Genomic DNA, 21,275 nt, shown 5'->3' on the forward strand with positions numbered 1-21,275 from the left:
GATATTTTGTTACATGAATTTGACTTGAATGTCAAGATTACAAGGTGAATTAAAAAGTGTTCAGTGTTTTTACAAAAATGCATAGCCTTCTATGATAAACGAGTATGCATAGAACAACACGGACCTCCGATGCGAGTATGTGACGATTTTCATCCAAATCTGTCTGTCGGTTTAAGTTTTAAACTTAAAAGCCTAGAGAATATAAATAACTATACTTAAACGGAAACCACAGACATTTAATATTATAGGAGACACAACACATCTTCCATCCCTACGAATAAATAATTCCATCCATTATTATTTTATATCAAAATAAAGAGAAGCAATATATACCTATATTGCAGCAACCGGATTCTAAATATTTTTATTTAAGTTGTATTATTTTACATTTTTATCTGTTTTTACCGACTTCAATTATTGTAAATTATCGACCCTAAGTTCGGCCCATGCTGATTTATTTGTGTGACAAGTCTTTGCTGTGGGACTTTTGCCATGACAATTCCGTAGGTGTGTTAAATCTGCTCCTCTAAATAATATCTGTGAAGGGAACAGACAAATTATCACAAACACGGGCGTCTAGTTTGGTTGAATACGAAGTAAAATCAATAAAAAAAAAGGAAATTTACTTCAAAATTCATTTAATCATAAATAAATAACATTTTTGTTTGGAACAAAACAACCTCCATAATTATTCACACACCATACAACTCATCATTTAGTGAATTACAATTATTATTTTTCTAATTACTTTCTAATAATACTTACAGCGATCTTATTCATTAAACTTGTACATATTTATTACCACAATTAATTTGAGATTTTTTCATGTAAATATCTAATGCTTATAGAGAGAATTCCAATTGAAGAAAATATTTTCGTTATTCATTTTGTTACGAATCATTGGTCATATAATATTTCGTATGAATTTATTATACTGGGTCCAAGTATTAAATCCACAAGTTTTAAAATTCAAAGCGACAGAGATAGTAAGATTTACATTAAATTTTACATTATAATAAAAGCTGTTTACGGATTCATAGAGATACAAAATTTTAATGCGTGGTTGATCCACGTACTACTGGTTCTGATATTTAATTGACATTTCACTAACTGGACAACACAAACAATATTATAGGTACGATAAAAATGGAATGGATTGCTAGGTGCCGTTACTGTATATAAAACTAAGTTATAATTTTCAAATCAATGCGAGGCGAAGTTCCTTAAAGAAAAAAGTACTATTTTATTGTATTTCAAGATTAAATTAGAAGACTGAAACGTTAGACCCCGATACAACAATAAGTACTTACCAAAGGTTACATTTTGTTAGTAGCTCTTCAAAGATTATTTACAAAATGTTGTGCGACTGAAATTATACATTTATCCTCATACATATAAGTACGGGTATATATAATGTTCCTTGTCCGATATACGCACTATATTAAATCGGCCGTTTACACACACTCACCTTATTTTTATTAAAAACTTAGAGCCAATAATTACAATACTCAAACTCCAACGAATATACTGGAAATAAGACAAAATAATTTAATACGATACCTACTTACTTTTTTGGTATTTTGATTAATTTCGATAGCACATCACGACAGTTAGGCCCTATTCACTTTTCCAAAACTTACGAAATATTCGCAAAGTAATATTCATAGAACGAAACTGATAATTTCTATTTGTTACTTAGAAATTTTACGGGAACTAGCGACACAAAACGATTAATACATTCGGCGTCGTCCTTATTTGTTTCAAAAATTTTACATATTTTTCACAAACATTGATGTTTTAAAGCATTATTCGTAAGTGTCCGAAACTTACTTCGAAAGACAGTCAGTCAATTACTACATTACCGGATAAAGTTAAGGTATTATATCAAACTATTTAAAGTCTTTCGAACTTTAATTTCGAACTCGATATGAACAGGAACAAAACTAGACGACGCCAATTAAAATTAAATTCATAGGAATAGAATAAGGTAAGTCAATAAAACATTTACATGCTCGAAATATTCTCTTAAATACGTAAAGCTATGTGAAGTATAAAAATAGTGCAACGATGGTCATGATCACATAAACTTATGAAAACGCCTTGCGTTAGATGAATTTCAAATTCCACTAAATCGTCTATACTACACAAATATCACACTCTCTGTCACACAAGAGCACATCGTATCATCTGCACAAGGAGACCTCTTTCAAACAGACCAATAGGAACGATAGCAAATTATTCCAGAGAGGAAACAGCGCTTTTGTACGACTCGATTGGACTCACGCAAACAAAAATATATCCTTCGCCAGATAGCAAACGTCTTTTTGCAATGAGGCTCGAGTCATAAAACAGCAATAGAAATGCAAAAACTGTACATTTAAAGTACTAAACATAAACAAACATAAACGTGGTACGTAACTGTGCAGATACTAAAAAACAGTATGCTACAAACTACAAAATCTAACATCCTAAATGGACGATTTGGCTTCACTATTGGCCTACGAAACGAGGTTTGGACGCAATCTAATTTAAATAAGATGCGTAACGTTTATCACAAAATAGCATCTAATATGTTTACATTTGGTTGACGTCGTTGACTGGACTGAATTTGGTGTCTCGGGGCAGCAAGACGTTGTTGCAGAGGAGGCCAACGACGGGGTTTTCTAGATTGTCATATTTGGAGTTTGTTTCAGATGATAGACTGACGGCTCCACTGCTATCGCCTTCGTATGTGTTTTCTGTGTCGTCGACGTTCTGTGAGCTGATGCTGGATTTGTCATTGCGTTCGGCGAGGTGGTTCTTCTCGAGACGGTACTCGATCTTCTCGCCGCCATCCTTGTCGTTGTTCGCCAGGTCAATCCAGTGGGCGCGGTTACTCTTCACTCGGTCCAGCATCGGCTGTAGCGACGATGACAGCACTGCGAATGCCTGGAAGGCAGAAGACAGTATGTATAATATGTATGTATATGGCAGGTAAACAAAAACCATAATTGGCTTTTGACCTACTACTGGATGGTTGTGATAGACGAAATACATATTTGCGTATCGTCATCTTGTCGATTTTACGCAAAAATGTATGGGATTCTATTAGATTCATTTATATCAGGGGACAGCTCGCATTCTCCATATTATTATATAGTTCTTGTCACCTTACCCCGTAAGTGCGAGCGAGACAGACAGTCAGCGCGCTCTCCCTAACTCCTTAACGGCATACAGACACAAGACTAAAGTGAGTAAATCTAGTTCCACACTGGTACGAATTGGTGCAGGTCGGTGAGTTACTCTTTATTCTATGCCGGAAGTGCAAGACGCTGTACAAATCTCCATACATGAATTCGATATGGATACTTAAATTTTTAGTGCTAAATCGACAGATCTGACACCGATCATTTCAGCAGTAATGAAAATAAGCCACAAATAGTAAATTTACCTCATAAATAGGCAGACAGATGGTGTCAATGAATTTGACCTGCATCGCGGGCAGCTCGTCTTCCTTGTCCCGATTCATAATGTCCTGAAATGAAGAAAAAGACAACGTACTATTATGAAACTGTAAACTCATTATATTCATATTTAAACTAACGCCCGCGACCCCTATTGGGGTTGGAAAAATCACAAGTCAGCAGAAGGCAAACTTGCAGGCAGACTTTTGATTTGAAGTCCTAAGACAAATCGAAGACGAATCTTCACAAACCATCATCAACGTCGCACTTATAGATCCATCATGTTGGAATCATGCCGTCCTTTGTTTCGCAGTGAAACAGCGTGGTGGAATATCCTCCATACCCCCTCCGGTTGATTGAGGGGAGGCCTGTACCCAGCAGTGGGACGTAAACAGGTTCTGTATTGTGTAAGACATGGTTATGTTGGAATAAAGACTACTCACAATAGGCGTCAAATTCAAGTTCTGCCTCTCAAGATCCCCTTGTCGGAAGAACTCGCCGGCGACCAGGGCCGCGACCCGCCGCTCCACCGGCCAGGGCTTCGTGATGGCTGCGAGGTCACAGGCCGTCATCAACATCGCTCGGAGCAGCCCCCGGCGTTGCTCGCATTCGCCCCACTCCGGGGTCACTGTACGCTCCGTACTGACTAGCTCGATGAATGCTTTGCGTTTGCTGGAATATAGGGTATTGTTTTGTTTAGATTTGACATATATGAAGCGCAACAGCGAAATATTGAAAACCTAAAGATCATAATATTAACTGTAAACACGTGCGGCTAGCAAACAATACCTGCACTTGTTTGCGACACACGTGCAAGGTACGGTGGCGACAATTGTACCATTCTTGTGTTGCACTCCACTCCGTGCAGAGAACATCCAATAAAAGTAATCTGTGACAGACAGTGAGCCATCTTCAATTGGAATTAGATTACCTCATTCGTACTCTGACATGTATAACATAAGCTCACGCAGAGGTACATTCATCGTAAGATGTACTAAGTACCCACACCTCACCGAGCTTTCTGTTACACCAACGTGATAGATCTGAGCTATATCGCCGTCTATAATGGTAGAGCCAACTATGTTAGTGAAAGCTGCACTTAAGGTAAATTAGTACCTCATTGGTGCAAGTCCGATACCGGGGTTTGACCCGGAGCTTCACGTTTCGACCACGCAGGACAACAGTGACTATATTTTGTTTGAATTTAATATTTTACATTATTGCATAAGTACATAAACTAACGAACGTAGCTACCAGTAAGACAATCAGAAGACAACTTGCAGCCACTTTTAATACGAAGTCCCGAGATGAACATTTTAGACCGTAAGGTAAATAGCTGATCAGGCCATCGATACAATTGTCCATCATGTCAGAAACAACACAATCCTTTTATTGATTTTATGACATGCCCGAGAAGACATCAAGAGAAACTGCTGAACGTGAGCTCAGCATTAATCAGTTAATTTATAGCCATGCAACATTTTTTTTATTAAAAGATTTGAGAGCATTTGACCACAATCCAGCCTAGTCTTAAACAGCGATGTGGTATAAGATAATCTATAAAGGATGCGGTAAACAGTATGATGTTGCATTAACATGTTGTATAAGACGTAAATAGTCGGCTTTCACGACATCCATAACACGTTACATGACGGTGGTTTTTCCTCCCACTCCAGCAGATGTTTACAGAAAACTAACCTGAAATATACAGCCAAATCGGTGGACAAGATAGCATCCTCGAGGACTTTGACGACCTTCTCGTAGTCATCAGAGGAGAGGTTGGCCAGTATCTGGTTCCCGGGCGAGTTGAGGATCATGAGGCACTGGTCGAAATGGTGGTGCTCCATTGTTGATGTCGAGTACAGCTGCGCTAGGGGTGAAGAGGCCCTGGAAAGTGATGGGTTCGTGGTTAAAATCGGAATAGTTTGAAAAAATATTGAACACGTTGGTTGTGAGCAGGGCTCAAAATCAATGTCCGTTTGTGAAGTACCTAGTTGTGCAAAATTAAAGATATCTTCAGACTTTTGAGAAAGAAACGACACAAAGTATCGAATTATATATTATAGCAGTAATCGTTAGACAATTTCTTCAGATCAAAAATTCAAAAGCATTGAGATCGTCTTTCGACCTGTTTTTGGATCTGTCTATGCTGCGATACAGTCAAATACCTAGAAGATCTACTCACTTGATCTGAAAAGAGTTATTGGTCCCTCGATGATCAAGGTCATGGCACAAGCACCCGATGATGAGAGCAAGACACTCCAGCTCCCCGAAGATCTTCCACCACTGAGTCTCCTGCAATTTGGAAATTTCCTTGTATGAATGAATAAGAGGTCAAATAAAAACAAAAAAAAAACGACGGCATTTGGCAGAATTTTAAAAGAACCGGCAATGCCAGTGCCATCTAAGGCAAAATTAGCTCGTAGTACCAAATAATATAGTCTGATCTATGCATACCGATTTGACGGATTCTATAGACCATAGAAACTAAAACTGAAATTAAGTATAAATAAGAATAACTTGACTCCAAATTCAAATCTAAATGTAAACAACTTACGGTTAAAATGGCGAACATCATTTGGGCGACGTTGAACGCGTGCCTCCAGTTGTGGTAGGTTACATTGCGGTAATTCTTCTTGACACTGAGAAGCCATCGGCAAAGAACGCCGTAATCTATATGGAACCTTTCGACAAAGTCGAGGTCTAGGAACATGCGTAGACAGGCTCGTAACGTGTCTTCATCCGACATGTCAATGTCGTCGAACTCCAGCTCGTGAAGGTTAAAGTGGACCGATGAGGGTATCCTTAGAGTCTGGGGAATAAGGATAAATAAGGAGTTAGATCTACAGGTACCTAAACACTTGTCAATAGTAGAGCAATAAACTCGCTTAAGATTGCTTATTTCGGACTATTTTAAAGATATTCTTGTCAAAATTGAAAATGGATTCAACCATTATTTGAAAATCTTCAAAATTACTTTCCTTTGTGTGTGTAAAGCATACAGCGCTTATCCATTAAATACTTAAAGAGATGTTATAACCAAACACAATAGGCGTTCGCTCTACCATTACTCCTGCTTTAAAGTTCTTTCTAAAGCAAAGTTTAATAGCTTCTGTTGTAACTTGTAACCGTACTAACTTACAACATCGCTTAAAATACCTTTTAAAGTTTTGTAACTCAATAACGTGGTGTAAGATCATCGCATTATAAATAAAGTTCAGTAATTATGTTGTTCTGAACACGCTGACGGTGAAGCAAAGTTTGTGAATAATGAAACCTGTGTTCTATTGCTTTTGGTAGAAATTGAGAAGTTTCAACTTTGTTCCGAGGAAACCACTGAGAAACTCCTAGAATATCCTACACTGTCAATGATTCGACTATTGTATTGTGTTTTATAAACACGGTCTGACTACCTATCCACATTAGACCAGGGTAGTGAGGTACGATCTAAATCCCACTATTATGAATTACTAGATAAATGTAAGGTTGAGGGGCCTTTGCCCAGCATCGGGACATAAACAACGTTTTTATTCGATCTACAAACTGTGCGCCTCAATGATACTTTTTTGATAATGAGTACAATATTGAAGACATTACTCATGCTCTGATAAAAGAATGGAATAAAATGTGTATACTTACTCGTAACCGTTGAGCATCGTCGATTGAGGCGGACGCGTGGTAACTTAATACCTGGAAAGTTAGAAGGAATTCATTACAACAAGTTCTGGCGAGAATAGTAGATATTCAATGCCGTGGTCATAACAAGAATAGAGGTAATGCATTATAAGTGTAGTCGATACAATACCATAATCAAAGAGAGTAAGTAAGATTATTTATTTTATTTCAAGATTAAATACATACATAGATATACTCACGATTATATCTAAATGGGGTAGTCAGAGTTACACCCATCGCAAGATGAACTAAGTACCGATATCTTACAGCTTTCTGTTAGGCCAACGTGATAGGTGGTTCAAATTTACAATCCATGTCAATTTAGAGTCATTCTGATTTCATCTTAGGGTCAACTTCACGTTTCTAATGGAAGAAACTCAGCGCTGCAACGATCTTTAATTCTCTCGCTTTTTTGATATATTCTTATTAATTCTATGCTTCTATGCTGTTCTGGGAGCAAATAAAAAACATAGAACACGTTCAGCTGCTTGTCTTCCCGGACATGTCGTAAAAACCGACAGAGGGATTGCGTCCTCTAACATGATGGACTAATGTTATGGGCGATAGGCTGATCCCTTATCACCATAAGGTTCATCATATCCATCTTAGGACTTCGTATCAACAGTGGCTGCAAGTTGTCTTTGATTACTTGTGGCTCTGCCCACCCCATTTGGGATTACGGGCGTGAGTTTATGTATGTATGTGTCTTATTAATTCTACAAATTTCCAAAACTAAACTTACATCAAGAGTGACGCTCTGCTTGGCCATAGCAGTGATCGCCTTCTCATACATATGTGTGTTGTGTATGCCCATCCCGCAAAATATGGCGAACGCCTCCACGAAGTTCTCATCATTCTTCGTAAATAGCAGCTCGTCGAATTTGTTTACAAGCTGGAAATAAAATTACGGAATTATTCGTAACAGTAAGGTAATCTTTTTCTTTTTTTTCGGCATTATCTTATTTTCTTACTTGGCATCGCTTGGTGAGATCTCAAAATGGTATTATGAAACAAGAAACGGGATCAGCGCAATTTCCTCTTTGTTTTGTGATATATGATAAAGACATTTGGCAGTAAAATCCGCAAATGTCTTTAACTCTGATAAATAAAACTCCTTCGAGATGGTGTTAAGGTGGACTATATTCGATAAACTAGGAAATAATTTACATAAGTTAGATAGACAAAAAAAAACATGCCTCGTCGGCAAAGTCCACGGCGTAAGTAAATAATATTGCCAAAGCAAATGATTAAAAAATCTATTAAGACTTTGATGTTGCCAATACCTAGATAGATACATAGCATGATAATCGGTACTATGAATCTCTCCGTTTTAGATTCAAATAAGTATTATAAACGCAATCATGTACAAGCTAATAATGAGTTTCCGATATTTAATACAAATAACAGAGAATAGAACTTCAATTCTTTTGCAAAACATGCCAACAGACATTGAGGAAAGCAAATCATTGGATTCTGTTTATTAGAGCAGCTTATTTTGCCTTCAACAATATTGGTATTTCATCAGGAAAGATGATAGACAAGCGACAGACGATTGTTTACCTACTAAACAAAAGAAAATTAGACGTATATAATAAGAATCCATTTCGTGAACATAGATGATGGTACTATCACTTTAGCTTTTGAAAAGCTTCGATGGAAACCGATAAATTTATCGCCTATAAATCATGACAACTTGGCAAGATGTCTGGTACAAAAGTTAATATTTTATCGTACATATTGAATGTGCCAACTAGGCACAAAATCATATTTTGTTATTTTAAAGTACTGGACAAAATAGCAAGTTAGACGATTTGTAATAACAAATCGATTCCAAATAAGTGAAGTTAATAAATATCTACAAATAACCTTTACGCAAATAGACTTCCGAATACAATTTTGTCGTCTTCTAATATTTCATTCCAAGATGGAAAGTTTTTAATAACTTTACTCCTATGTTATATGATGACGACGGCAATACAAAATCTCATTTAGTTACTCTTGTATAAAATGAAGGCATAACGGGATTAGGTGCTAAATGTTATTACATGTTTAGTCACAGATCTTTGCATATCCGAAGTGGTCAGTAAAAGCATAATGGCAAACATGACCTTTAAATGGAATTGAACAAAGAAAACAGCCTCATAAAAGGTTAGTGATACTACAGTCTTTGTTTCTAGATTCTAACTACTTGAACTATACAAACAATTTCCAGTATTGCAACCTCTCCTATATCCTGAAATAAATTTACATCCAATGGAATTTGTAATAGAAAGTCTGTACCGCACTGCGCAAACTATATAAAATTGTTAGTAACTATTTTAGTCGAGAGTATAATATTGTGATAAAAATTTCATACAAACATTATCCTTAAGAACAGTGTTCACTGTACTGAGTAAAGAAAAACACCAAACATAATAATATAAGCAACAGAGGGGTTAAAATGGCCACATCAAAGCAATTCATCTAAGACAGCAATATTGCAATTTGACATTAGCGCATATAAAAGTAAGTGCGCAATGCAAAGAACTGTCAAATTGCAATATTGCTTTTTTGGAGGAATTGCTTCGATGTGGCGATTTTAGGCCAGAGCCTATTTCCTGGCATTTACCAAACACTGCACAGAAAGCACGCTGCTGCTCAATCAAAAGAACCTATTCACAAGACTTTCGAACTCAAATAGGAAACTTATTCTTATGAACATAAAATATAGCCATTATTGGTAATTGTTCAAATGCCGTTAAAGTTTAAAAAATTTTTGACTACATATGATATTAAAACCAGAAACAATCCGTAGTAGGTATTCACCTGATGTTTGAAACTACGAACTTTATGAAACATACAATAAGCCAAGAGCATACTGAATTTTATAACATACGTCACAATGCAATGGTATTCGATAAAACAGTGAAACCCATATTGACCGGCTTATCGGTTAATATGTCACGTAAAGTCCAAAATGTGAATTAGCAAATTAATTCAGTGTACACTGGATTTGAATGCAGTACACAAAGCTTCCGAAATTAATACGGTCAAGCCAATTAGTGCAGCGAGTCGCTTGTATAAACACTGGTACACACTGAGTGAAATATTTTACAAAACGTTTAGTATCATTCCTTTTGTTTGTGAAACTTTAGGATGCAGGTACTGAGTAGGTCTTTGTGTATTTGACAAGTTCTGTTTAATTATAAATTTCAAATATTCGTCTTCTGTTAATTTAAATGCTCTCTTTAAGCACAACACTGAGTTCTAACTCCGGTTCTTCTCATTTACTTGCTGACAACTTGAGTAAATCGTCGAATCAATCAACCGCAGGGCACCCATACTACATTTGCCAAGTGTCTAGCGCGCGCAAAAACAGGCGGGAAGTAACGACCACAAAAACAATTGCAGGAGTTTGTTTGTACTATTGCATAAACTACTGTTCAATCTTGATGTAAAAGCTTTGAATGTTCAAGTTCGAAATTATTTGAATCGTTCTCTGTCACTCAGGTTTAAAAAATATATTTTTTATAAAATCATCACTGAATAGAACTATTTATAATCCACAAAAATATATCAATTCAAAAAGTAGGTATCTACCTATGTTAGAAATTGAGCCCCGGATTTTTCAACTAAATTCTTGCCACTTTTGAAAAGCCATTTTAAGTGTAGTGTACAACTGCCTCAGTCGAGCGATAAAGCTGTGTGCTCATCACGTACATTCGTCGCACGCCCGCATTGCGCTACGGTTATTATCACGATTCAGACTGGTAAGCTACTGAATTTTTTATCAACGCCATCTGACCAACTCTCCGAACGCAGGATTATTCGCGTTGAATTTTTATCACAATTTTTCTCTACATTTGCCAAGTTTAACGTTTGCGAAAATAAGTTTCAGTGCTGCAGTTTTGTGGGAGCAATTAATTTTTGGTATATGCAGAATGTGAAGACTTAATATTTTTTTAATATAAATATCAAGGTTTTGTCTTTGGACAAAGGAAATCTAAGTTTTATTTATATTACAAATGGGTTTGTTCTTGACCTCAATCTTAGACTCGCCCGAAAGAGGCGATGAAGGGAGTATATTCAGAAAATGCAAAGAGTGGCGTATATTGTGTAGTGTTAAGGTTCTAATATGTTGTCTAAAATGATTAAAAAATGTTTTTGCACCGATGATTACCTGAATGACACCGATGATTCTGCCTTCGGAGTTCTTTATCGCCATGCAGAGGATAGTGTTGTGCTTGAATCCAGTCCCGTCGTCCACTGCTGGATCGAAGCGAGGGTCTGCGTAGGCATCGGGTATGTTCACCGTCTGTGGAGCATACAAAGAAATAACATAAACAGAAGAAATACATCATGTCACTATGTATTTGTGAGTTAAAAAATATTATCGTGCTTTTTCTATATGCCTGACAATGATGATTAGATTAATGGTTGATTAGAAAAAGTATTATTAAAATTAAAATAAATATTTTATAAACAAGACACTGAGTCTATGTTTTTAAGTAGCAAAACAGGCACTATGCTGTTAAATTTCAGACTGCAGTAGCCATTTATCAGGAAGATACGTTTTTGTCAACTGAAAGCGAGATTAAGATAATGCTATACTTTTTGTCAAGTAGACACCCACAGCGGTCTGAAAACCAACCGGTCTCATAGCAGCACTTCGCTAGCTGCATCACAGCCCGCATTGCTGTCATTGGTATGTGATTTCGCGAATTAGGTAAAGTCGTTTATGTGTGTTTTATTTCCTAAAGTTGTACTATAAAGCACCAATAACAGCCTTCATTCAACCATTTCAGGTACCGTTCTTCTAATATATTTATGTCGGTAAAGTACGTTAAAATGGCGCCCCATTTGTGTTTCCATTCCATTAAACAACACGTACCTACCAAAAATGAGAAAATGTGGCAAATGTTCGGTAAAATTTTCACACAAAAAGCTTCCTATTCACTGGAGATTAAAAATGCAATCAGTCATTGAGTTTTTGTCATGTCAAGCGCAGAACCAATCACCTCCTTTTATACATAATATATATGTATTTAAATATTGATTATAGAAATGAATAATACGTATATTATAAATTTTGAAATTTAGAATCCTAGAAAAATGTTGTATATATTTTTTAATGATGATGCATCAAGAGTGGCTGCTGATTGTCTTAATGTCGACTCATGCGTGGCCCACCCTACTATAGGAATCATAGGTGTGACTTTATGTATGTATGTGAGACTAACCTCGCCAGTAGTAGCGACGTATCCAGTGATACCGATGTTGATGGGGAAGCGGCTCTCGTACGGCGAGGTTCGAGGGGTGCCAGGGTCGGTCTCATCACCAGCTTCTAGGTCGAACACCCTCGAGAAGCTGCCCTTGGAAGCCTCGTGGACTAGGAGTACCTGAAAAAGAATTTGGAGAATGAAGGGAGTATTGATGTTGGGAAAAGTCCCTCGAGAAACTGCCTTTCAAAGCCTCGTGGACTAGGTGTACCTGAAAGATGAATTTGGAGAATGAACGGACAGGGAAAGGATATCCGACTATGTATCAGAAAAAGGTCACGCCCAAAACAAGGTGTACGTCAATGGGATCCCAAAAATGTGAAGAAACTATTTTCTTCATAATGGCAGTACTTATAATTTTTGTTTAAGATCATGACAAAAGAGTGGCATTTTTCATCTTCTCCGTTTATGGCTTTCAAACGGTACTTTATATATAATATGTTATGTAAGTATAAAATTAAAGTAATAAGCAGGTAACTTCCGATAGAAAATATCACGTGTCCAGACACCAGGGTTGATGGGGTTGATAATCCACTTCACAATCCACACAATAGAAAATGTGACCAGAAAAATACAGGACACCTGCAATGCACTGTGGTGCCTAATATAATACGTTTTTCTAGACCAATCCGTTTGATATCATAACTATTCCTTTGTTCTTTTATAATGTAGCTAACAGTGCAACACAATAAAAGCTTCTATAATTTTCTTCTCTTGCAGGCTTTAATATTAGATTTCTCATTTGTTGCTGCTAGTAACACTTGACATTTACCCTAGGGTAACGTTTACTACCAAGAAATTAGGTAACAAAAGATGCGCAAAATTCTACAAGAGTGTTAGAAGAAAACGTGATGCATAAACAGTATTACATGGTGACAGTGCAATCACGTAGACTGCAACAAAGTAAGAATAAGAACTTTATAAACCAAGTCGGATAAAGTTAACTCTGGCATCTTAAGACCGTCTACATGCGTCTGAATTTAACAGCAAGTGTACGCATTACTACAAAACTGAGCCATTACCCACAGACACTAGACTAGACACATAAAACCTCACACAAATTCTACTCCGGAATCACATCGGAGTAACTTTCCAGATGGCACTCTAAATAGCTGTCATTATAATATTTCAAAAATATAAATTCAATTCGGATGCATGCAATACGCGTTAAATCTTCGATTTAAATGTAAATCGAATTTGGTGACCCTAGTTTAAAAGTACTTTTGCCGCGTAGGAAGAAGCTCAACCTCTAAAGGATTATCTGGAAGCTAATGTTTTAGAACTGAATTATATTATACTATCTATAGCTACGAGAATTTGAAGATGACAAAGGACAGCCCGAAATCCAACGTTTGTTAGACATTTCAGAAGCTGAGACGACTTAACTAGCCCATTCAAGGTCATTGTTCAAATAAAACATTAAAGTGTCTGGCGGCCCACAGCGACTCTAGTGTCAAAATAGTTACAGTTTACAAACTTGTTTTACGGCTGATTGAATATACGATCACGATGACCAACATTGACAAGTTCCTAAACTCCTTATAGAAATATTAGCTCGTTACTGTCAAACAAAACTATTTATTAACAGAACTAATGGGACAAAAAATCACAGTAGTTCTGTTAACAGAACTGTACAACAGAACTAGTGGGAGTAAACGGTTCGTTCGTTCTACCACACGCAAATATAAGTTTGTGTTAAAAGGATAGAAGGACATGTTCCGAATGGAGAGCACAAATAATATATTTCACCCTCACTGACCGTTAAGACGTTATGATTCTTTTATGGTTTGTTAAAACAGGGTTATCTAGATGCACATATATCTGGTTTATTATGTTAGGTATTGGTTACACGAAATCTAGTAGCCTCAATCTATTTTATATTCATAGCTCTTTTGGGACTAGCAAATTGCCTTTTTTATGTGTAAGAAAAAAATATAGTATTATAACTGTAACTAATTGAACTATCTGCTACAAGTCTACACCATTCATCATCTCAATTACTTAGATATTCATATGCCTACGGAAATACAAGAAATAAATAATGTGTCTGTGTCAGCCTATCAAGTCTCATGGAAATTCACGTGAACGCAAGCCCATTCAGGATGCTGTGTTGATATTGTTGGTTGAAATAAACGGAAACCTGGCACAATCTCAAACAAATTCACTTTGTTTGTTTTTAATTGGCGTTTTCCAAGCTACCTTTAAAAACAACAGGAGTAAAATTTAAATGCGATATTGCCATGCAAACAACGGTAATTGGCTTCGACCTAAAATTTAATTTTGTCCAGGTTTGCTAGACTATCCGATTTATTCTAATTTGGGGATTCGATCTGAATGCAAATTCGATTGTCTATTTAATTGCGGGACGTAATTAACATGGTAAATATTTAACGTGAATTAATAGATAGGCTGTATTTAAAATATATGAATCTATATTATATAATTTGGATAAAAACATAATAATATTTCTAATGGCATTAGCGTCAGCAGAAAGATAATAATTACTTATAATAAACACCCATTATATTTTATTGGTCAATCACATTAGAATTGACGTGGTACCTTAATGGTTTTCTTCAAAAGATTGAAATTTTATTTAATATTCTACAAAAATCGTAAACAGATTAATTGAAATAAAAACAGTTTGTCTGACGTAATCTTTTAAAGTAACGTTACATCATTTCCAATACTATTTCACCTATTATCGAAGCTCACTTACGCCTTTGACCAGTAACTATATTTCTCAATAGAAACGGCAAATGCTTTTGTAAGTTAAGAGACAAAATTCAGGCTAATTTTCTAATGGAAGGCTAATTGAGAACAGAAAATCGAAGTTAATTCGTATATGCTTTACAAGATTACTTTTAGAATTAATAAAAGAATTAATAAAGCCTATACCCATTTCCCTAGAGGAAAGTTTTAGGCTTCAAAGGCGATTGGTTTTTAATCTCATTAGGCTTATTTCAGTAAAGTTCAGTACTAACCGAGCTGAAACAATCAGCTTTTTCTAATCTGACCTATCCAATTACTACCTATCATCACTATCACTATCATATCATTACTATCATTATTTCTAATGTTTAAATTCTACTCACGAAAAATGAAGCCTTTGATAGGCCAGACAAAATATTAAGTGTCATCTCTTATTCGTTACAAATAAATGAACGTTTTTTTCAGAGTCAGTTTCTAAGTCCGTCATCCGAGAGTTATGTCTGATTAACAAGATACGGCATTCCGTATCATACCAAGGAGCCATTGCTCCTTGGTATTCTGTTGCATGATGATCTCGGAAAATAGTCACTTCAATCTACCATATCATTCATTAAACGGTCTTGGAGGGATACCTTCATCTATTATTTACGATAGAAAGGGGTTATTTTTATCAGCATAACCGATATTGGTTCTTAGACAAGAACCCCTGTAGACAGCGGCTTCGGAATTCTCATGTATAACCAGTCGGCCGATTACATTTCTTGGTGACATTTTCATTACTCAAGCGCTATTTGACAGTAATGTAAGTGCGTGGATGCATGTTATGATGGATGACACACACACTAGAACGGAAAAATATTTGAGCACAATAAGTAGTTTGGCAGATAAGCGGTAATCTATATGAGGTCATGTACGTAGCACATACGAATTGCTAGAAGCAAGATGTACGACGATAATCCTGGTCAAGGACAGCTTGCTACCTCACAATCCATTTCCCCGAAACACAAACATAGCTCTGAAATCTAGGGCATACGTTACCATGAATGAGTCGCACATTCAGATTTCTTCGTCTGTATTTTTACGATAACGTTGCCGTACATCTAAAATTCGCAATTTTTGGCACTACGCCAATACGCTGATACGTTGTTAAATAATATACTAAAAAGTCGTAAGAAAAGATTATATTACAATAACCATTATGGGTTATTGCTTTTTACAATGAAAGCGCCTTCTAAATGAAAACCCTAATTGCTTTGCAAAAAAAAACACATTCACGAGCGTACGAAGTACGATGTTTAATATCTAGAGATAACAAAAATAAAGGAAAGTGGGTCTGAAATTGGCGTCCATTAAAAACAAATTTAACGTTTCCTATCAATTCATACTCGGAGTTACGTAAGCAATTGGATTCTTCAAGACCCCTTTGAGACCTTCACAAACACTTTACCGTCTGCGCGGTTGTGAAAAGGCTTTTAGTGTTTGATTGTGATTCGTGTTCACCGACATTTCCTAGGAAAATTCTTGCCCATTTTTGTCGCTATTTTTAGTTCGAGCATGTAACAAACGGGATCGTTTAGGTACTATTATCTGTTGAAACATAAATTCTGTTTGTAGCAATTACTTCAAAAAGGATGTCAGAGTAATTAAGTCATAGACTATCTTGGTATAAATGGGAGATAAATTTCAATTAGTATTCAGGAGTTCTCTCGCGATGACCGATGATAAGCTTGCGCTGGCGCCGAGTGCGAGCCCTCGGCGGCATCTCAATCATCATTAGATGGTGTCGATTAATACTGTGGGCTTACTAGATATCGGAACGAGTTATACCAGGTAAGTAAAGCTGATGGGAAATCCAATAAGAATATGCAGATTGTATGCGACCTTGACGCTAATGCCGATCGGAAACATTGCTAGTACGACCAGTTGAATTAAATGTGGATTTAAGTAAACGATTGAGACATGCGCAGGTATTGAGGAGGCCTACAACTTTTATGGATATTTAAATTATAAGAACTGACTCTTTAGATAGCAAAGATAAGCTATTGATAAAAATAAAGGATCATAGTACGCAGACAAAGTCCACAATTTCTGCAATGCGTATAATGCGTTAGCCACACATTCTGGCACCAATATCGATATATCATTTGGCATCAACATTTTCTTTTCATTTTCGTGTGTATATTTAACTAAGAAAACTGATCATTTAACGAGAAAAGCGAATTCTGATCTTATCCAGAGGTTCTCAAATAGGGACCTGAAAATGCGGCGAAATGGTTCGAGTATAGGATGGTACGGCAGTGTTTGCTTCGCGCTCGACTTGGCGGAGCACTGCCGAGCCCCCCGATTTAAACGTTTATACTTATTTTTTATTTTAATTCGGTTGCATACCTAACTGAAATTCACTTCTGAGCAAAGATTGAGCAATTTGTTGCTTTAATTATTATACAGTTGATTTACAAACGTGTATGGTAATTTATGTACCTATAAACGACTTTACACATTGATAAGTTAAAAGTATACTATGCTATTTACAAATTAATGTTAGTCAAATGTTGTAACAAATTCCAAAGTACAAATGATGAGGGTAGGGTTTTCTCTCAATCAGTTACTTTTTACTAAACTTCAAAACACGAAATTACTATGGAATTTGTATGAAAAAGCACTTTGGAATTTGTGTGACGCCATAGAAAACGTGACAAAATAGTTATTATAAAATTTTTCTTTATTAAAATTCATAAATAAGTTAAATAAACAAAAAATCAGATCTGTTTTAACAGATTCAGATCTGTCTTTATTTATAAATCAGAATTTCATAATTTATATTTGACCTAGAAGACTACCCAATTACTGTACGGACGAAATTACGAAGATAAGAAATTATGATTTTAAGGTCGCAATTCAAATTCATAATGGAACACTTTACTCCCCACATTTTACGATCGCTATTTAAAATTAGATTACCCTAATTATCCGTATCCTTACTTTCCATAAATAAATTTCCATTTACATTGGCTAGCCGTTTCTGTAAACATAACCCTATCGTTAATCGTGCGTGTCCAAAGGGAATACGACAACCCTTGTTGTTTTAGGATTATTTTAATCCTATCATAATAAATGAATGCTGAAAATGCCTACCTCACCTGTAAATATTCAAAGTGAGAGAAAATGCTAATATTGTCATTGTAAACATAACACCTCCTGGCTTTGATGTTTATTCACAAAGCTAATTCACAGGGACTAAAGCTGGGGGAAATTATTTCAGTAAAAACATTAACACCTAATGTCTATTTTTGGTTTATCGCGCTCCCAGGTTTCTGTTATTTGAATTTTGCATGTGTGAATCGAAATGTTAATATTTTATTTATAGAATAAAAACGCTCTGCTTAAGCACATGGGCTTATGAAATTTCGTCATTGTCTACTGTTCTGTCCTTGACCCATGTTTTGAGTTTTGACGTTAGAAGTTTATAATTGTACTTCTAAAACAAACGATATAAAGTAAACAATCTTTTGATTTCTGTTTGAAACTTTTGAACAGATGTATGCAAATTCTGTGTTTAGTATCCAAACAAGGTTTAGAACAAGAGACAGTGTGTCATAAACGGAGCGACATTTCACGCTTTAGTAACTTGTTTTGTTAGGTATGTGAAATTGAGTAAGATTAAGGCAGGCTTTATTTAAACCATCATAAAAATATTTCTCTTACAATTTCCGCTATCGTATTTAAAATCACTTCCAACTATGTAGGTACATTATTGAAAATCTTGTAACGTAATTTATTAACATAAGTAAGTTGATTGTGTCAACAATTTTAAGTACTTAACTGCATATATATTACTCCGATTTTGGTTTCATTATTATGGTTTAAATATTCAAGACCACGCATATACATAATAGGCAAATCTTCGTTGTTCTCATCTTTAGATCCAACGTTACAAGTATCAATTTCTTCAAAGAGATCCCAAAAAGGATAAACTATTACTTATCTTATTATCTTACCTGTACTCGTTGACACCTTATAAGGCTCTGCGTATGCGTTAGTATCCTCAACACCATGTGCTCTATCGTGCTCTGTTCCTCGAACACCATCCTTGCCAGGTCAAGGAGAACTTGGTTCCTCTTCACCTCCAGCTGAGACCGCTCGTACAGCTGCGCATTCCTCAGCCCAATACCGCAGAACTGAAGGTACGATGCGAATACCTTCTCGTCGTTCGCCGTGAACGGACCATCATTCTGTTTGTTTATCACCTGCACAGACAAACTGGGTTAGTGCTCGTAAGACGTATGGACTAAGTCCCGACACCGCTCGAATATAGATAAAGTGTGTTGTGACTCACTGCGGTGTCAATATTGTTCAATGTTTGTCTTCAACAATTTTCGGACTTTACTCCAGATTCATCTTAGGTATAACTCGATGTGTCTTTACAAATGATAAATGTATTTTGGGAGTAATTAAAACACATAATAACGGGTTCTTACCGCGTTTAAAGTAGGGATATGAGACTCCCGATATTTCAACACTGTTGCAAGTGCCATAATCACGGGAAAGAGGGTAGACAGATATGTCTGCCTGGGTTTAATTATGATAATAACCGCGTAAACTTAAAACAATGTATTTTGAGAGTGTAAAAGAATTTTAATTTAACTGAGTTATCTCGCAGAAAATCAGATTCGGTCGACGATAAAATATCGCATTAGATCGGAATGAAATCAATCATTGCTCTGGATTTCATCAGTTATTCACACTTGACGAAACAATTCATTTCGCCCCTCGCAGGGGGCCTGAGGGAGGCTGGCAACAGGCTGATGATACCAAATAATTCCTCCTTTTTCACGAGGCAATTTCGAATAACTTTGGCATATTTATAACTTAATACAAAGCTGGAGGCCCGAAAAGTTTTTTGATTTCGGCTTTTTTGTTTAGCCTCACTTTCTCGTTTCACAGAAGATTGTAAGACAGGCGTCGAAACAATTTTGTAAATAAAGGCTAATTGACTTTGGTCACGGTGACAAATATAATTTATGTACAACAATGTCAAAGTTACTGGAATCCGGAAACATGTTAACGTTGCTCTAACTTTACCGAAAAACAAAACAAAGTTCGCTAATTAAGTATATTTATCGTGTTACCTGCGCTACACCAATGACTTCTCCGTTGATATCCTTGATTGGCATACAAAGTAGGGATCTTGTCTTATACCCCGTTTGCTGATCAATATCGTGGTTGAATCTTTCGTCCTAAAACAATGGAAAAATATATCACGTTAGAAACATTGTAGGTAGTAATGAGTGTAACGAATATTATTTTAAATGAAAACAGTTGCGATACGACAGGTGTTTTGTGACGCTCATGATTGAGTCTTCATTGTGTGTACTTGAACACGTTCTGCTAAGTAAGGGAACTGGGCCAAGAGAGTAATCAGACTCGAGAGTGAGGGCAGACCGCAGACCGCAACCGTCCTCCGAGCACAGACCACTCCGTATTCCAATTGCTTCTTCTGCTAGTGAATATAGCGAGCACGAGTGTGGCCAACAGTACGATCTAGTTTGATTACCTACCCTCTGGTTTCCATGACTTTTCTTTCAAAGCTCAACTTAAATTAAATATTAAAATCTGCATAGCAACAACATACTACGTGATATATGATCGCTTACTCTATTCGTATGTGTATAAAGAGACAATATGGTCCTTATCGTTTTCTAGCTCAATGAGTTTCCAACAAAATTATTTCATCAGTGCCTCTTCAATGAATCAGCAGATTTGGCAAACATTAAACACATTCAGCACATTGTCTTCTGGGCAATTTCGTTTATAAAACAATTACTGTCAACCAGTAATTTGTGGTGCATTAAGATTTAGTACGTGACCATGGATGTCTGCGGAAAACCGCATTCAGGAAAATGGCCGCAAGCCAAACGTTGTATTCTGGACCCGTAGATTATTGCCCTGCCAACTAGACACATTGGTTTAAACCGAGCTGAATTGAAGCTAAAGCTAACATCATCATCAGCCGCACGACGCCCATTGCTGGGCATAGGCCTCCCCCAAGGATCTCCACGACTGTCGCTAACATAAACATTAATTAATCGTTTTCACTTTGATAAGAGTAATAAATCACGTAACTACTTATCACAACAAGCTCAGTGGTAGGACCAAAAATTGAAAAAAGAAAATTGATGCATTCAGC

At 36.3% G+C, this 21,275-nt stretch overlaps 1 protein-coding gene across 10 annotated transcripts in view; it reads right to left on the reverse strand.

Annotated features, from left to right (window-relative positions):
- Nucleotides 1–621: 621 nt before the first annotated feature.
- Nucleotides 622–21,275, reverse strand: part of LOC126374064 (dual 3',5'-cyclic-AMP and -GMP phosphodiesterase 11) — a 277,630-nt gene continuing 256,976 nt past the window's right edge. For 9 of the 10 annotated variants that reach the window (XM_050020522.1, XM_050020521.1, XM_050020524.1 and 6 more), the window contains 12 exons: nt 20,218–20,325; nt 19,087–19,335; nt 12,338–12,496; nt 11,278–11,412; nt 7,861–8,010; nt 7,083–7,133; nt 6,001–6,255; nt 5,629–5,756; nt 5,142–5,330; nt 3,887–4,115; nt 3,431–3,514; nt 622–2,928 (listed from right to left, as the gene is read on the reverse strand). In XM_050020522.1, coding sequence (XP_049876479.1) covers nt 2,575–2,928; nt 3,431–3,514; nt 3,887–4,115; nt 5,142–5,330; nt 5,629–5,756; nt 6,001–6,255; nt 7,083–7,133; nt 7,861–8,010; nt 11,278–11,412; nt 12,338–12,496; nt 19,087–19,335; nt 20,218–20,325 — 2,091 coding nt within the window. In that variant the 3' untranslated portion in view covers nt 622–2,574. The remainder of the gene's footprint in view (nt 2,929–3,430; nt 3,515–3,886; nt 4,116–5,141; nt 5,331–5,628; nt 5,757–6,000; nt 6,256–7,082; nt 7,134–7,860; nt 8,011–11,277; nt 11,413–12,337; nt 12,497–19,086; nt 19,336–20,217; nt 20,326–21,275) is intronic. The other variant, XM_050020516.1, reaches the window with a different exon arrangement.

Source organism: Pectinophora gossypiella, chromosome 16 (genome assembly GCF_024362695.1).
Source record: "Pectinophora gossypiella chromosome 16, ilPecGoss1.1, whole genome shotgun sequence".
Taxonomy (NCBI): Eukaryota; Metazoa; Arthropoda; class Insecta; order Lepidoptera; family Gelechiidae; genus Pectinophora; species Pectinophora gossypiella.